Source organism: Ictidomys tridecemlineatus, chromosome 10 (genome assembly GCF_052094955.1).
Source record: "Ictidomys tridecemlineatus isolate mIctTri1 chromosome 10, mIctTri1.hap1, whole genome shotgun sequence".
Taxonomy (NCBI): domain Eukaryota; kingdom Metazoa; phylum Chordata; class Mammalia; order Rodentia; family Sciuridae; genus Ictidomys; species Ictidomys tridecemlineatus.
This window is the reverse complement of record NC_135486.1, coordinates 59,793,559-59,808,141: the sequence shown is the minus strand read 5'-3', so window position 1 is coordinate 59,808,141 and position 14,583 is coordinate 59,793,559. Positions and strand designations below refer to the sequence as shown.

The following is a 14,583-nucleotide window of genomic DNA, read 5'->3' as shown; positions in this document are numbered from 1 at the left end:
CCCAACATTTCTCCCCATTAGCAGAGGCTGAGCCCTGATGCCCCCCACGCAGTGCACCAGAGACCCCTGGGGGCACCTCTGTCCCTCACTCAGTGCACCAGGGACCCCTGGGGGTGCCTCTGCCCCCCAGGCAGTGTACCAGAGACCCCTGGGGGCACCTCTGTCCCTCACTCAGTCACCAGGGACCCCTGGGGTGCCTCTGCCTCCCCCATGCAGTGTACCAGAGACCCCTGGGGGCACCTCTGTCCCTCACTCAGTCACCAGGGACCCCTGGGGGGCACCTCTGCCTCTCATGCAGTGCACCAGGGACCCCTGGGGGTGCCTCTCCCCCACATAGTGCACCAGGGAGCTCTGGGGCACCTCTATCCCCTCACTCAGTGTACCAGAGACCCCTGGGGCACCTCTGCCCCCCCACGCAGTGCACCAGAGAGCTCTGGGGCACCTCTATCCCCTCACTCAGTTCACCAGGGACCCCTGAGGCACCTCTGGCCCCCATGCAGTGCACCAGGGGAAGCTTTCTTCCTCATTCAGTTCACCAGGGACCCTGAGGTACCTCTGCCCCTCAAGTAGTGCTCCAGGGACCCCTGGAGGCGCTTCTGCCCGTCATGCAGTGCACCAGGGACCTCCTGGAGGTGCTTCTATGGTCCCCCAGAATCGGGTGTTCCGACTTCCCCAGTGCCATCTCCTTCTTCAAGGCTCACAAAACAGGAATGTGGGAGGTGCCTGGTCATCCGGCACTGGCTGCAGCAGGACAGCTGTTCCTCAAGCAAGGGGAAGACAACAATCTTGCCCTAGGAGGGGTGCTGGTCGGCCAGTGGTCTCTGCCCTTCTGATGACCACGGTGGTGTGGGCACCCTCTCCCAAATCTGGGTTCAGCTATAACCTTGCAGATCCCACTCACTAAGTGCCCTCTGGAGACCACAGAGCCTTTGAGGACATCAGTTACGGCCTGAGAACAGGACTGGAGAGAACAACTAGCAACTTCAATCGAGAGATTATAGCAGCCCTTTGTTTTAAAAAGGCTTTGAGGACTAGCCAAGAACATCACTTTACCACAGCTTTATATAAAAAACACCCTGCCTGCCAGTTCCTAAAGGAAATGCCACTTTGGCCTGATCGGGGGCCATCCCCTCTGGCAGCCTGGTTGAATTCTGTGGCTGGGTCATGCTGGTGGCCCCTTCCCAAGTTTGATAGCCACTTTCTTACTGGGGGTCCACACAGGTCCTGAAACTGCACCAACAGCAAATCAGGCAGCAAGCAGAGCCCCAGAGAGGGACCCACTGCCAAGATGGGCAGGGTTCAGCAGAGGACAGGAGGGTAGAGCACCCAGACTGGGTCAAGGAGCCGAGAGAGGCCCTTTGCAAGTACTTGCCAACCCCGGGAATCCAGCTGAGTCCTGTGTGGGCCTCAGTCCTCCCAGGTGATGCTGGGAGGGGCGCCAGCCCCTGGCCTTGGCCACAATAGGTTCTGTGCCTCACTCTCTCAACACCTCACCTGTACCTACAGGAGGACAGGCGGCATTCTACACGCGGCACCCTGGGAGGTGCCCTGGGCCACGTTCCTATTATCCCGGAGCTGTACCTCAGGCCTTCTAAGCTTCTACCAGGGAACATGTCAGACAAGCCCAGCTCCCAGGGAGCGCAGCATGCAGTGACCTGGTGGCCACATCCCAAGGAGCCCTGCTAGTCCCTGCTAGCCAGCCCGGGGAAAGATCCACAGTGACACTGGAGTGTGGCTTTGGCATGGCTGTTTCATCCCCAGCTGGACATGGGCCATGCATCCAGTCCCCGCCGTGTGAACGTGAGCCATCCAGAATAGGTGCAAATTTCAACAGGAAAAAATAACGAATAAACCAAAGTAGTCTCTCGGTAAAATGCTCTGTGCCACGTCACTGCTCTGCTGAGCTCCGGCAGGCGGCCAATGTCACCAGTGTGGTGCAGTCACCTGCGAGCACATGCTGCTACCTGCATGGCACCGCAGTGCCCAAGGGCCTACCTGTCTGCTGTCATTCTCTCGGCAGCCCTGCAGCTTGATGAGCGAGCCGGGTGCCCGGTCCACCACGGTGAGGCAGAGGTCCATGTGTTTCACCGACTTCTCCTTCGTCAAGGCCCACTCCTGGAAAATAAGGCCCAGTCAGAGGCAGGAGTCCAGGTGAGACCAGAAGGGGCCAGCGTCAGCTGGGGACCCGCTCAAGACCAACCAGCGGCTGGGTGGTGCTGTGCTGGCCTGACTTATCTGCTGCTGGGCAAAAACTGCTCCATGCAGCACGGTTGCCAAGGCTGATGGCATCAGCCAGGCACCTGTCACTGTTGCTGTAGGTACCATGAGCTGCAAAGCCTGTGGCCTTGGCCTGGGCCCTTGGCAGGCGCTCGCCAATGGTCCTGCCCACACAGGGTTGGTCTGAAGACAGGCTGGGGCACCGGACTGAACACTGAAAAAGCAAGTGTGAGTTCCTGCAAGTTTAGGCAGGAACGAGTGTCCTCAAGATAGAGGCTGCCTGATCCACCCAAGCTCCTAGAGTCCTTAGACACCAAAGGACAGTTCATGTACTGCATGTATGCATGGCCGATCTGCCACTAGGTGCCCAGCTCTATGGTGTGTCTTCTGTGCCCAAAATCCTCGGGGGCTGCTATTCTTCTCACAGACAAGAAAACTGAGCCTGAGATGTTTAAATATCCTTGCCTGAGCTTCAGAACACTGCCACGCAAGTCAGGGCTAAGACGGCCAGGCGAGCTACCACTAGGAGCAGTGACATGCCACCCTAGGCAGGGCCATGCTGGGCGGCAAGGTGGGCTTCCCAAGTCTCTGATGGTAGGAATCCTGTCAAGGGGATCCTTCTGAACTGAACGGTGAGGCTCCTGGCCGAGTGTGTAGGGACGCCCTCGCTGCCCTGGCCCCTTCTCCCCTTCCCCTGAGCCCAGCAGGCTCTTGCGACAAGTTCCTCCCTCACAGTCCTCCACTCCCATGTGACAGTGCCACATCCCTTGCACCCGTCTGACTCAGAGCTCTGTCAGTGCCAGGACAGCCTCCTTGTGGGAAGGTGGATGAGGCGCAGGCATGCTGTTAGGAGGGTCAAGGGCTGCGGCATAGCTTGTCCTTCTTCGGTCCATGAGCACGGCCAGGACTGCCGGAGCCTCACGCCTGCTGCCCAACCACCATGTGGGAACAGTGTCCGTCTCCTCTCCCTTGGAGAGGGCGTGCGGGGCAGCCAGGGACAGTGGACACCTGGGCCTCTGCATGGTGTGAGATAGGGCATGTGTCCTGCACGCTGGGCCTCAATCCTGTCTGCTTTTGATTGATGTTTCCTCAACCTTACTGTCAGGAATTCTATGAAAAACAAGATCGAGGTCAAGCAGGTTTGCAAAGGTATCCCTGCCACGTTGTCCTGCAGAAAATTCCTACAGGGCCCTCGTGGCTCTGGGAAGTCCTCCTGTCTGCACAGACATCTCCGGAGGCCTTCATGGTGGGTGCCCCTTATACCTCCAATCTTTGGGAATGACTAGGTCCTGTTGGGGCTCACACTGTCCTGCCAGCAGGCACCTGGAGGCCTTGGGCTTGCAGCCGGTCAGTGAAAAAACCTGCATCCTCCCCGACATCACAACGGTTCCAGCAAAACCAACCTGGTGTGAGCAGTGTGGGCAGCTCTGTCCTGCCCTTCAGTGACCTGGGAGTGTAGGCCATGCTCCCTGCGCTGCCACTGAGGAGCACACCAAGAGGTCCTCAGCTCCCGTGTGCCCCTCCTCTCTTGTGTGGCACTTTACCATCAGTTCAGAGGACTCGTGGTGGTGGGTCTTCAAGGGGGCACATGGGCAGTGGCAGTGTCTCCAGATTTGCGCTCTAGATTTCAGTTCAGTAAGGCCACACAAACTTCATACGCATGAGCTACATCCACGTGCGGCGGCCAAGGTGCCAGTGCAGACCTGACCCCACGGCAATGTTGACAGGCAGGTGGCCTCTGCAGCAGACAGTCCCAAGGTGGGGTCGGGTGTGCGGTGTCTTGTTGCTAAACCCCGCACATCCATGGCAGGTCCTCGTGGTGCCGCCCCAGCCTGTGTCCGCTGCAGGCCCTTCTACCTTGCCACCTGTTTACTACCAGCCAGGAGCCTCAGGCTCCAGGTGCTCTGACCATGGACAGGCATCACCAAGCCTGTTAGCAGAGGGCTCCACACCTGGCCACAGCGAATGCAGTATACTGCCCAAGCCATCGCCTTTGGGACTGAGGAGGAGCAGTTATAATAAGATCTGGTGACGGCCATGCGTTGGTGAGGGCCTGGGAGAAGGGGATGTTGCTGCCCAGGGAGCCATGTTGTACAGGTCTGGGAGGCTGGGACTGGACTCAGAGCACGGGAGGGTAGTGACGGCCAACACAGGGCCAGGAAGGCCTCGATGCCTGCTGCCTGGAAAGCCCGGTCAGGAAGCACCTCCCAGAGGGCCTCCGGGATGCAAGGATTGGCCCTCGGTGCTTTTTAGCTGAGGGCAACTCAGCCTCAGGCATAGCCGTGCAGGCCACAGGCCACAGGGGAGCCTCAGCTGCCCTGAGCCAGGCTGGCGAGGTCTGAGGGACTACTGGGCCTCTCTGCCTTGGACTGCCCTGGCTCCCAGCGTGGCCGTGTGGGCCTCCTCAGGGCCCTAACGTGCACATGGAAACATAAGCACCTGTGCTGCTGCCATCCCCCATCAACACGGGGCTGCAGTGGGGGACAGGGCCGCCAGGCTTGAACCAGAAGGACAGCGGCCAACCCATGCTGGGGCCCAGCTTTGCCACTCACAGCAGATTCCACAGGTGGCTCCAGCCTGGAGGCCACAGCAAGAGCCAATCTACATCAGCACCAGGGCTGCAGAGCCGCCAGGACACGGCCCATGGTGAGCGCGGCCCCTTCCTCCGCCCTGCCCACAGAGAGTACAGCTGCTCTTCTCCTCCTCCACCTCCGCCCCTCTCCCCTCTGCCTCCTTCCAGGAACTCTCAATACTAGAGGAACCTGAGACAAGAGTACAAATGGGAACCACCTGCCACAGAGATAGACACCTGAAACTGAGAGATGCAGCCACGCCCAAAGCCTGGAGTGGGGAGCCTTGTCCTGGAGCATCCTCAGGGTCCAGAGGCCTGGGAATGGCCTGAGTGTGCAAGGGAGAGGCTGGGCCAGCTCCAACGCCTGCCCTAATTGATGGGGACTGCAATGGCCAGGAGAGACCCTGTGCTACGCCCATCTTATTCAAGATGTCCAGGCCATGCCAAGCAGCCTCTGAGACTGCATTCCAAGTGGGACACATGAAACACCACCCGCCCTCAAGAGTGTTTCATCTAACGAGGGCCTGAGATTGACACGTCCATGACGTGTGAAGTGAACTAACTGCCCTCCTTAGCTCTTGGGCCCACAGAGTCAGGCAGCTGTTTGAGGAGTTAAGGGCGCCCGGCACTGCTCCAACTGCACACGTGCTGGACCCAGCAGCCTTTGCACGTTTCTCTCACAGTGGTGGGTGTTATGTCGCTAGGGGAAAGGCGCACAGGCTCACACCAAAGCAGCAATGGTTTGTATTTTGCATTTTATGCTATAGCCACCTAATGGCTGGCAGCATACCTGTTAGGCACCTGGAGGTCCACCAAGGCCTGCACAGCCACCTGACCCTGATCTGGCTGCCACAGAGGCTGTGCCCTGTAGGAACAGTAGTGTCCACATAGGGAAGGTTGCAACCAGGTCTGCTAACCCAGGACCCCAGCCCGTTCCTTCCAGGCTGGCACAGTCCAGCTCACCCACACACCTACCTGATTTCCCCCAGCATTGTGACACTCATAAATTCCAACGACGCCATCAGCAAAATGTCCCAAAGTGTCAAGGCAGTTGGTTCCCTGCTGCAAAGCCCCAAAAGCTATGTCCTGGTGGTCTGGGACCCTGAAATGCAACATGAGAAGCTGATCAGTCCTTTAGGACCACCAGTGACCTCAGCACAGCAGCAGGTACAAGAGGGAGGCCACTAGGCTGGTCCGCATTCCCATGGCCAATCTTTGCTCTAGGCTCCAGCGCCATCAGGCGGTGAGTGGGAGCAATATCCCCTTTTCCTCTGTACTGGAAGTCCTTCTGGGAAGGAAACATCCCCACACTGAAGTTGGCCTGTGGATGCCACATAAACAAGTTGGCTGGTTGGACCTTCCAGAGGCTGGGACCTGAGCCTAGCAGGGGACCTGGGATCTGCCAGTGGTCAACCCCCACAGTGTGGGAGGGCCCCATAGGCAAGGGCCACTAGCTCTGGAATGAGACTGGATGTCAGCCCCACTGCATGGCTGTGTTGGCTGCGAGGCTGTCAGTGAAGACCATGCTCTCCAAGCCTCAGCTCATATCCCATTCAGAACCAACTAGATGGGTTTCCACTGCAATGTGATGGAGATCTGCCACTGGCCTGGGCCCAGCACCTGCCACGGGAAGCAGGGCATGGCGGCAACATCACAGACAAGTCACAACAGGTAGTCGGTGCCTCCAGGCCCACCAGCTGGTAAGGCACCCAACGCCTGAACCAGATCTGCAGGGCACACAGGGCCCATGTCCCCCAGCCACAAGTAACCCTAGCAAAAAACAGCATTTCTCGTGTCACCTCATGGCATCGTCACCCACACATCATAGGCCACCAGGACAACAAGGGCAGCACGTGCCACTTGGGCAAAGTCCCTGCTGTGAAACCCTGTGGTGGTGAGAGATAAGGACTGGGGCCCTGCTGGCACAGCCTGTGAGCAGCCAGATGGTCCTTGGTAGCGGCATCCATGGATGACACTGGGTCCTCTCCCCTTCTCCACCTGCCAACTCCAGTGCCACCTAAATGCAGAGCAAAAGCTCCCGAGAGTCACCTGTAGCAGGAGACTCTGGAGAAGCCGTCCCAGCCACAAAAAGTGGAGCCAGTGCTCCTCGTCCCTGTGCCGGGGTCTGTGAGCTGCTGTTTGGGAATAAGGAAGATAGGAAGGTCCACACTGCCATGGCCTGACAAACCCTTCCATCTCAAGTGCAGTGGCTCCCGGAACCTGAAGAGTTTCTGGAGCTCAGCACAGACAGAGGCCAGAGGTGAAAATGAAGCTCAGAAGAGTACTCTGCCTTCACTGGCCACCCGACAGGACGCAGGGCACAGGACTGCTGTTCCCAGGAGTGAGGCAGGCCGCTGTCTGAGTCACTGTGGTGCCATCCCTTGCTGGCTGGCTTCACCTCTCCTCTCCAGCCTACAGGGCTGAGGGCAGGAGAAGCTGCGATGGGAAGGGAGCAATAGCCCTGTGTGCAGCCCCAGCTGCTGCTCTGAAGAGACAGGGCCCTCTCACCACTGACCCGTCTGCTGCCCATAGGCCGCATGTCAGAATGAGGTGACACCTTGGGACTGCTCCAGGTCTACGCAGAGTGGGGATAACTCCGCAGGAGACGTGAGGCTGCAGCAGGCAGCTTGAGCACAGAGGACATCCCTGCCTCTGGTCTCTTGCTCAGTGTGACTGTCACCTCCTGCAGCCTTCCTGACTATCTTTGCTACCGAGACCTCACAGAGAAACACAGGCCCTGGGCACTCACCTCAGCTCTGGGTAGACGTTTTCGAGGTACCACTTGAAGGGTCTGCAGTTCAGTTTGTTCCTGAGCTCCAGTCTGCTCTGGATACTGGAGGAGAGAGAAACAGACCCCTTCACACACCGCAGGAGGATAGCTATCTGCATAGAACAGACACCTGCCAGCGAGCCGGGCTGTCTAGGCTCTGGGTGCAGCCCCACCTGCCTCCACCAGGCCTGTAGGCCCTGAGCAAAGGCTCCTGTGGACAGGTATCCCTTAGGACCCCCAGCCACACAGGAGGTGAGGAACACTCACTTGCCATAGGGGACGTTCCTGGCAGAAGGCACTGCTGCATAGTAGAAGTTCTTGTACTCGTCCATCCAGACCTCGGCCGCCCGGCGGGTGTTGCTAGAAACAAAATCGACTTTCCTGAGGGTGCTTCTATTGGCACCACAACGCTGTGCCCCTCTGCCAGGCATGTGGCTGGGTGAGCTCCCTGGGTGTGGGGCAGCTCTGGCCGGCCAGGCCCATGGAGCTCCCCCTGGTCTTACAGAGGGCACAGGTCTTCCAGAGCAGAGGCCACCGTGGGAGCAGAGGAGGCATCTATTTTTAAAGAAGGGCCTGTGATGTACCAAGGACAGACCAGCATGACCCTCATGCATCCCACATGTCCTACAAAGAAGGCAGGGCCAGGGACCAGGAGGGGTTCCCGCCTCTACAGCTCTGGGGAAAGCAAAGGTGGGCAGGAGCAGCAGTCAGTGTCACCGCCTCCACAGGCCTGACAGAGAGACCGTCACGTGGAGATGCAGTGTGGGCCATGTTGGGGTCCCGGCTGGCCCGTGCTTGGGCTCACAGGTTCTCAGGAAGGGGAAGCTGCAGGCGGGACTCCACCATGGAGTGAGCCGTGCTTCGTGGCAGAGAAGGTCCTGGGACAAGCTGCTCTTGGCTGTGTGGTATACAAAGCCCACTTGAGTGCAGCCTGGCAGCATGTTCACTCCCAGGGGTGGCATGGCACCCTCTCAGCCCCCATATCTTGGACTCTTCCTCGAGCTCCAGCTACAGTGGCAGCTAACTCTCACTAGGTACCTTGGACAGCATCCTGCTCAGCAGGGAGGCAACGTTGCCACTTAAACTACCTGCGTCTGTCTTCCCTGAGTGCAGGGAGAACAAGCCACCATCAGGAGCCAGCAACACCACTGAGGGACACAGGACGAGAAGGCATCCACCTGGCCTGCTCCATACCAGGAGATCACCAGGACTGAGAAGGCAGGGAGAAGGTGCGCAGAGGGCAGAGCATGGGAGATGCCAGGAGGCCCTGGGGGCACCTCGCCTGTGGGCAGGAGCTGGAGGGGTCACAAGGTGTGTGGGGAAGGAGAAGGGGCATGGCAGAGGGGAGACGGCCGAGGCCCACACAGCAGGTGTGAGTGTGGCAGAGCTCGCAGGTGAGGAGATGGTGCTGCCCACCTCCCCTCTGCACAGGCATCTGCAACGCAATGCGCACCCCCAGTGGGCCTGACAGGATCAGATTCACGATGCCCTGACCCTTTCTGCCCTAGTGGCTCTATAGGGTGCTCAGCTCCCTTGAGTTCTTAAGAGACTAAGTCATTCAATTCCTGAAAGCAAAGCTGCCCTCTCAGTCTACTCCATGACATCTGGGGAGCCCACGGGATGAGCCTTACCGCAACTGCACCAATTTTGTCCATTCATCCAGCTGCTCAGACGTTTATCTGGAACCTACCATGCCCAAGTCTTCCCGGCATCAGGTCCAGGGAGGCCACTGTGACCCAGCCCTGCATGGTTTAGCGCACTCAGACAGTAAGCGCTCGCATGTCAGTGTTGTGCGTCACAGGAAGCCAAGAACCTGGAGCTGCAGGAAGCCCATTGAGAGGGGCCCCAGGGCCATGCCCACCTTAAAGACCCTGGCCCTCAGGGCTACACCCAGCTCCACAGTGGACAGTGGCATGCTGGCCCCCTCAGCCTCCATCTTCCAGTACTTACCGGGCAAAGACAGTGCCACTGCCGCCTGGGAAGGTGTAAGGGTGCTGCTTCCGGAACACATGTCCCACGCGACTGCAGGGGATGATCTCCAGGCTGCCGCCACACTGCCACACGCGGAAGGAGATCTCTGGGTGGGAATGAGACTCGGTGACCAACAGAGACACCCCAGGTGCACAGTTGCCCACGTCCATCCCCAGCCTGTTCTACCCGCTGAAGGAGCCCCAAGGAGCAGCGCCTTCCTTTAGGACAGTCCAGAACATTCCAAGTGGACACATATAACACACCCTGGACAGTCAGACTCTGCAGGGCCCTCAAGAGGGCACACTTGTGGGGAACAGCTCAGATTTGGACTAAAAATCTGGAGACGAGGGTGGTTCTTGGCTGGTGACCGTGCGTGCCACGGGCTCTTCATGCAGCTGGGCCCCACAAAGAGACCCTTCTCCAAACCACAAACACCGTGTTCTCAGGCCTCGAACTATACTGGCCTCTCAGACCACCCACGGCAGTGGCTGAGGACAGTGGAGAGACCCATGGCACATCACAGTACCCACTGCCCAGGCAGGATGATCCCCATGAAGGCCACATCCAGAGAGTCAGCCTGAGAGTCAGACGGCAGGGCCAGGCACTACATGGTCCTGGGAGCTCATCCTGCAGGGCTGTGGAACACAACTGCTCAGCACAGTCTTCTGTACCAGGGGACATCAGCCAGGCACCTCTTCTAACCAGCACCCCAAAAGCAAGGGACCCAGGTTGGATAGAAATTCAGATGAACCATTCTGAAAGGTCAGGATATCCTTTCAGAGAGTCCTGGAGAGGCTGCGTAAGGGCCCTGAGAATGCGGGCAGGTGACCCGAGCCAGCACTGCTACCTGCTGGAGCCCTCCAGCTGAGCACCCCACCATGTAGCAGCACAGACTGCCTGGTAAAGCCAGGTCGTGGGAAGATGGTCACTCACCAGCAGAGTGGGACCCTGATAATTGTCCCTGGGTTATCAGGGCTGGGATGGGACTCAGTGGAGAAATACTGGCCATGCCAGGCCCTGGGCTGACCCCACCCCAGCCACCTCAGCGAAAGCTCTCCTACCCTTCAAGTGTCCCACAGACCCGAGCAGGAAGTGCCCAGAATTTCAGGAGGTAAAATCTAAATATCCCTTTGCTTCACTGGAGATCTGAACTTAAGCTTTTGCCTGGGGTGTGCTGAGCTGGGAGGGTTGCAGGGAGGCCTGGGGCAGGTTATGGCTGAACCCTGCAGCTGCCTCCCACCTGGAGAGCGAGGCCCTTGGTGTCTGCCCCTGGGCCCTGGAGGGCCTAGAAGAGTCCTTCCTTCAGGACGAGGCCTCAGCTTGTCGGGGCTCAAGGCCCCTATCCTCTTCCTTAGCGGGAGTTCTGACTACATAAGGACTCACCGCTGACCAGGACCATGGGGGCTGGACTCTCCTTGGGCACATCTGCACCCCACTTCCCCCCACCCACAAAGGCCACTGGGTGATGACTGTGGGCAAGGTACTCAGTGCCCAGAATAAGAAGTCGGAGCCATGCTCAGGGCAGTCTCTCCGCAGACACTGTGCAGCTCAGCTTGTGGCCAAGGGTCCTGCAGAGCCAGCCAGGGAGGGGAAGAATCCCAGGACTTGGGGACCTAGCTGACCCCAGGGCCCTACCCAGATACAAGGTGAAAGCTGGTGACAGTGACAGCACACCTGCTCCTAATTGAGGGTTCACCCTACGCTCTATATGCCTTGTGGCTTTGAAATGCACATGTTTTTTCTTTTTCTAATCTTTATTTATTTATTTATTTATTTTTAAGTTTTTTAGAAGTTTATTTTATGTACGAAGCACTAGCATGTTCTCTGCCATTGGGTGGCTGTCTTGGGCAATCCACTCGGGGAAAATCACTTAGTCCAACCTAATGAAGCCCATTTTCTCTGCCTACTGACAGACACACTGCTGGCACAAGTTGAGGCCGTGTTTCTGGATCACACCGTGCCGGTTTGAATACAGGTGGCAAGAGGAAGAACCCTGGCCAAATTTTTGCAGTTGGCTCCAATAGAGTTGTTGGTGACCCATCTTGATTTCAAAGGTGCAACGAGACAAAAGGCTTCTTTTCTTTTCCCTAACCTTCTCCCTAATCTCATTTTCTCTGAGTCACCTCTATGAAAACCCCTATTCCTGCCAATGGGCAGAATCACAGCCTCTGGGACAGGAGTCCCCTGTGTTTATCCTTTGCTAGCAAAGCAATGAACCTTCTTTTCCTTTTTTCTCAAAACCACGTTCTCGTTAATGGATTGGCATCAGGGACGAAGACTAAGTTTCAGCCTCCTCAGATAGGAGCCCGGCTGGCACCCATCACCATGTGTGCCACCCGTACATGCCCAGAAGGAGCCACCTGAGCCCCACACTGCTCCATCGGGGGCCCTGCCACGGGAGCCTGGGGAGCAAGCGAGACTCTGGATCCTCTTCAGAGGTCAGTGACTGGAGCCTTCGGCCCCAAGACTCTACCGGAGCCCCATCTAAGGTCAAGGTATCCTTAAAATTCCAGGAATGGAGACCAACTTGAGGCCCTTCCGTCCCTCTCCGTGCAGCACAGGCTGAGAAAGAGCAGCTTTCAACATTAAAGCACAAAAGGTCCTCAGAGATGAGGCGTTTTCACCAATGACACATTAACGTGATGGGAAAAGATAAGCGAGACTGGGCTTTCAAACTAACAAAAACCACCTGAATCTGTCAGAGTAAAACCCTCAGCAGAGCAGTGCCAGTCCCTGGCTGTCCTCCTGGGCATACCTGTCCAAGCACCAGCGGGACCTGACATGCAGCAGCCCTGAGGACGGGCTGGGTGAGGCCAGCGAGGAGAGCACCAAAGCCCAGGTGAGCATGCGCAGTCTTGCTGGTGACCACGGCAACCAGCACCCAGGGCCTGGCTGCCCTGCCCAAGTACCAACAGCTCCCACGGCCGCTCACAACACCCTCAGAGCAGCCAGACCACGGCCTGGCTCTCAGAGGGATCAGAGGGCCCCGCTTCCAGGACAGTGCAGGGGGCCCACCCGCAGGGTAGGGAGGGGCTGCTTCCCCTTTTGGAAGGTGGCTTCCAAACCCCCGGCCAAACAGCAAATGGAGCCTATGCTTCCATTCAAGGACCCCTGAATTCTGGCCTCAGCTCTAACAGGATGTGTTCCCCAGCACCCTGAGCAGTCGGGGGTGGGGGGTACGAGGTGGGCTCAGGGCTGGTGGGGCTGAACCATCAAGGAGGCCCCTGCCTTGGCAAGCGCATCGCCCCATAAGTCTCATACATACCCAGGTTCTCTCCGCCCCACACGTCCATCATCATGTCATACTTCCCCAGCTCTTCAAAGTAGAGCTTGTCCATCACAAACAGCCCACCAGCAATCATGGGGGTCCTGCAGAGGTGGAGAGGCCAAGGTCAAGGTGAGCTGCCGGCACCCCTGTCACACCCTGCCTAGGCTCCCTGGCCACACACTGGCCTTCAAGCAGTACGGTCCTCCTGATCTCATGTCCCACCGCTGCCTCCAGATGCCTCCCCAGCCCCTGCCCAGGCTGTGCCGAGCCTCCCTGCGAGGGACAGATTGCTGGTGGACACTCGCTGACTGGTTGAGGTCCTTGGCCCTTCTGGGCCCTGCTCTCCTTACAGAGTTGTCGTAAGGTTCAGAGTGACACGGAGCCATGGCCTAAGGCTCCCACTCTGCTCATGGCAGCGCCATGCTGCAGACAGGCAGCCCAGGACTCGTGGAGTGGCCTCACGAGTACCCGTGGGAGGGAGCTGTGGGGAGGGGAGGAGGCGCAGGGCGGCCTGCAGGGGCTGGGCTCTGGCCTGCAGGATACTCTGCACTTACTTTATGGGGGCAACTGGGTTCCCCTGCCGGGACCTTCTCTGCTCCGGTGTCATGTAATCCCACTTGAACACCAGGTTCCAATCAAAGCCTGTGGCGAGAAAGTGAGCAGTGCTGGGATGCGTATGCACGCGCTCTGGCCCGACTCCAGCAGAGAGACAGCTGGCCTGTGGACTGACTCACATAAAACCAAGCCAGACCAAAGGCGTGCATGGAAGGAGCGACTGGGGGCGGTAGCGCTAGCAGGGAGGGCAGGAGCAGCACTGCGGCCCTGACCCAGAAAGACACTCAGGCCAGGCTTCCCAACACTGCAGTGAGCAGGAGGGCGGTGCAGCCCAGTGGGGGTCCTGCTCCCAGCACTGAGAGGCGAGCTGGTGAGAGTGTGGAACCTGAGGCACACTGGGTCTGCACATCCAAGAGCCACGAGAGGCGAGGAGGGAAGATCAAGCACCCTGGCCACTGCTCCGTGCCCCCTGGGACAGGGACACAGGGGAGGGGCATGCTCCTGGGCCTACCAACTAGGCCCCCTTGGTGTCTCTGATTCCACCTGAGGCTATTCAGCAGTGGGGACAGGGTGGGGACGTGAAAACTGCCACCTGAGAGTGAACTAGAGGAAGGTGGCCACCTGCATCTTGGATGAGGATGCTGAGGGCAGAGGCAACCAGCCCACCCAGGGCAGTGGGCCCGTGGGGTGGGGGCAAAGTCAATGCCCCGCAGGAGGGCAAGGTACTGGGGCCTCCTAGTGCCTGCCATCCATCAGAGGCTGGGGCCTGGTCCTCTACTGCACTGTCTTCTCTCTGGAGGTCCTAACAGTAGTGGACCCTTGGCCCGTGGATTGTCTGGAATAGGATATTTTCTTCCAATCTGCTAAAAACATTAGGTGGTAGGACAGATGTTCAATTCCACGTGGGAATGTAGAGGCTGACCAGCTGCACAGGGCTGCCCTGGGGTGGGCCCATGGGCTTCCTGACAAGCCAATGAGAAGAGCACCAGAGGACACTGACAGCTCTCCAGCCACCGGGTAGCCCCTCCCCTCAGGATCCCAGCTGAGTTCCTACATGAACGCCCAAGCAATGCTCCCTTACGGGGCTATACCCACAAGGCCCTTCGGTGTGGGCACTATGCCTCTGATCCAGACCTCAGAAGTGAAGGGGGAATTCAGTGGCCAGAGGCTGACGGGCAACCAGGCCCATGTCCTGCTTCACCCCAGGCTTAGTTATACCCTGGCTTCAAG

At 58.4% G+C, this 14,583-nt stretch overlaps 1 protein-coding gene and 1 pseudogene across 1 annotated transcript in view; both read right to left on the bottom strand.

Annotated features, from left to right (window-relative positions):
- Positions 1-14,583, bottom strand: part of Galnt2 (polypeptide N-acetylgalactosaminyltransferase 2) — a 95,432-nt gene that overhangs the window by 2,912 nt on the left and 77,937 nt on the right. The window contains exons 9-15 of the mRNA XM_005320383.3: positions 13,353-13,440; positions 12,796-12,899; positions 9,510-9,636; positions 7,827-7,919; positions 7,539-7,622; positions 5,765-5,891; positions 1,996-2,115 (exon numbers count right to left, since the gene is read on the bottom strand). Coding sequence (XP_005320440.1) covers positions 1,996-2,115; positions 5,765-5,891; positions 7,539-7,622; positions 7,827-7,919; positions 9,510-9,636; positions 12,796-12,899; positions 13,353-13,440 — 743 coding nt within the window. The remainder of the gene's footprint in view (positions 1-1,995; positions 2,116-5,764; positions 5,892-7,538; positions 7,623-7,826; positions 7,920-9,509; positions 9,637-12,795; positions 12,900-13,352; positions 13,441-14,583) is intronic.
- LOC120887214 (small ribosomal subunit protein uS14 pseudogene) lies at positions 9,643-12,788 on the bottom strand (annotated as a pseudogene).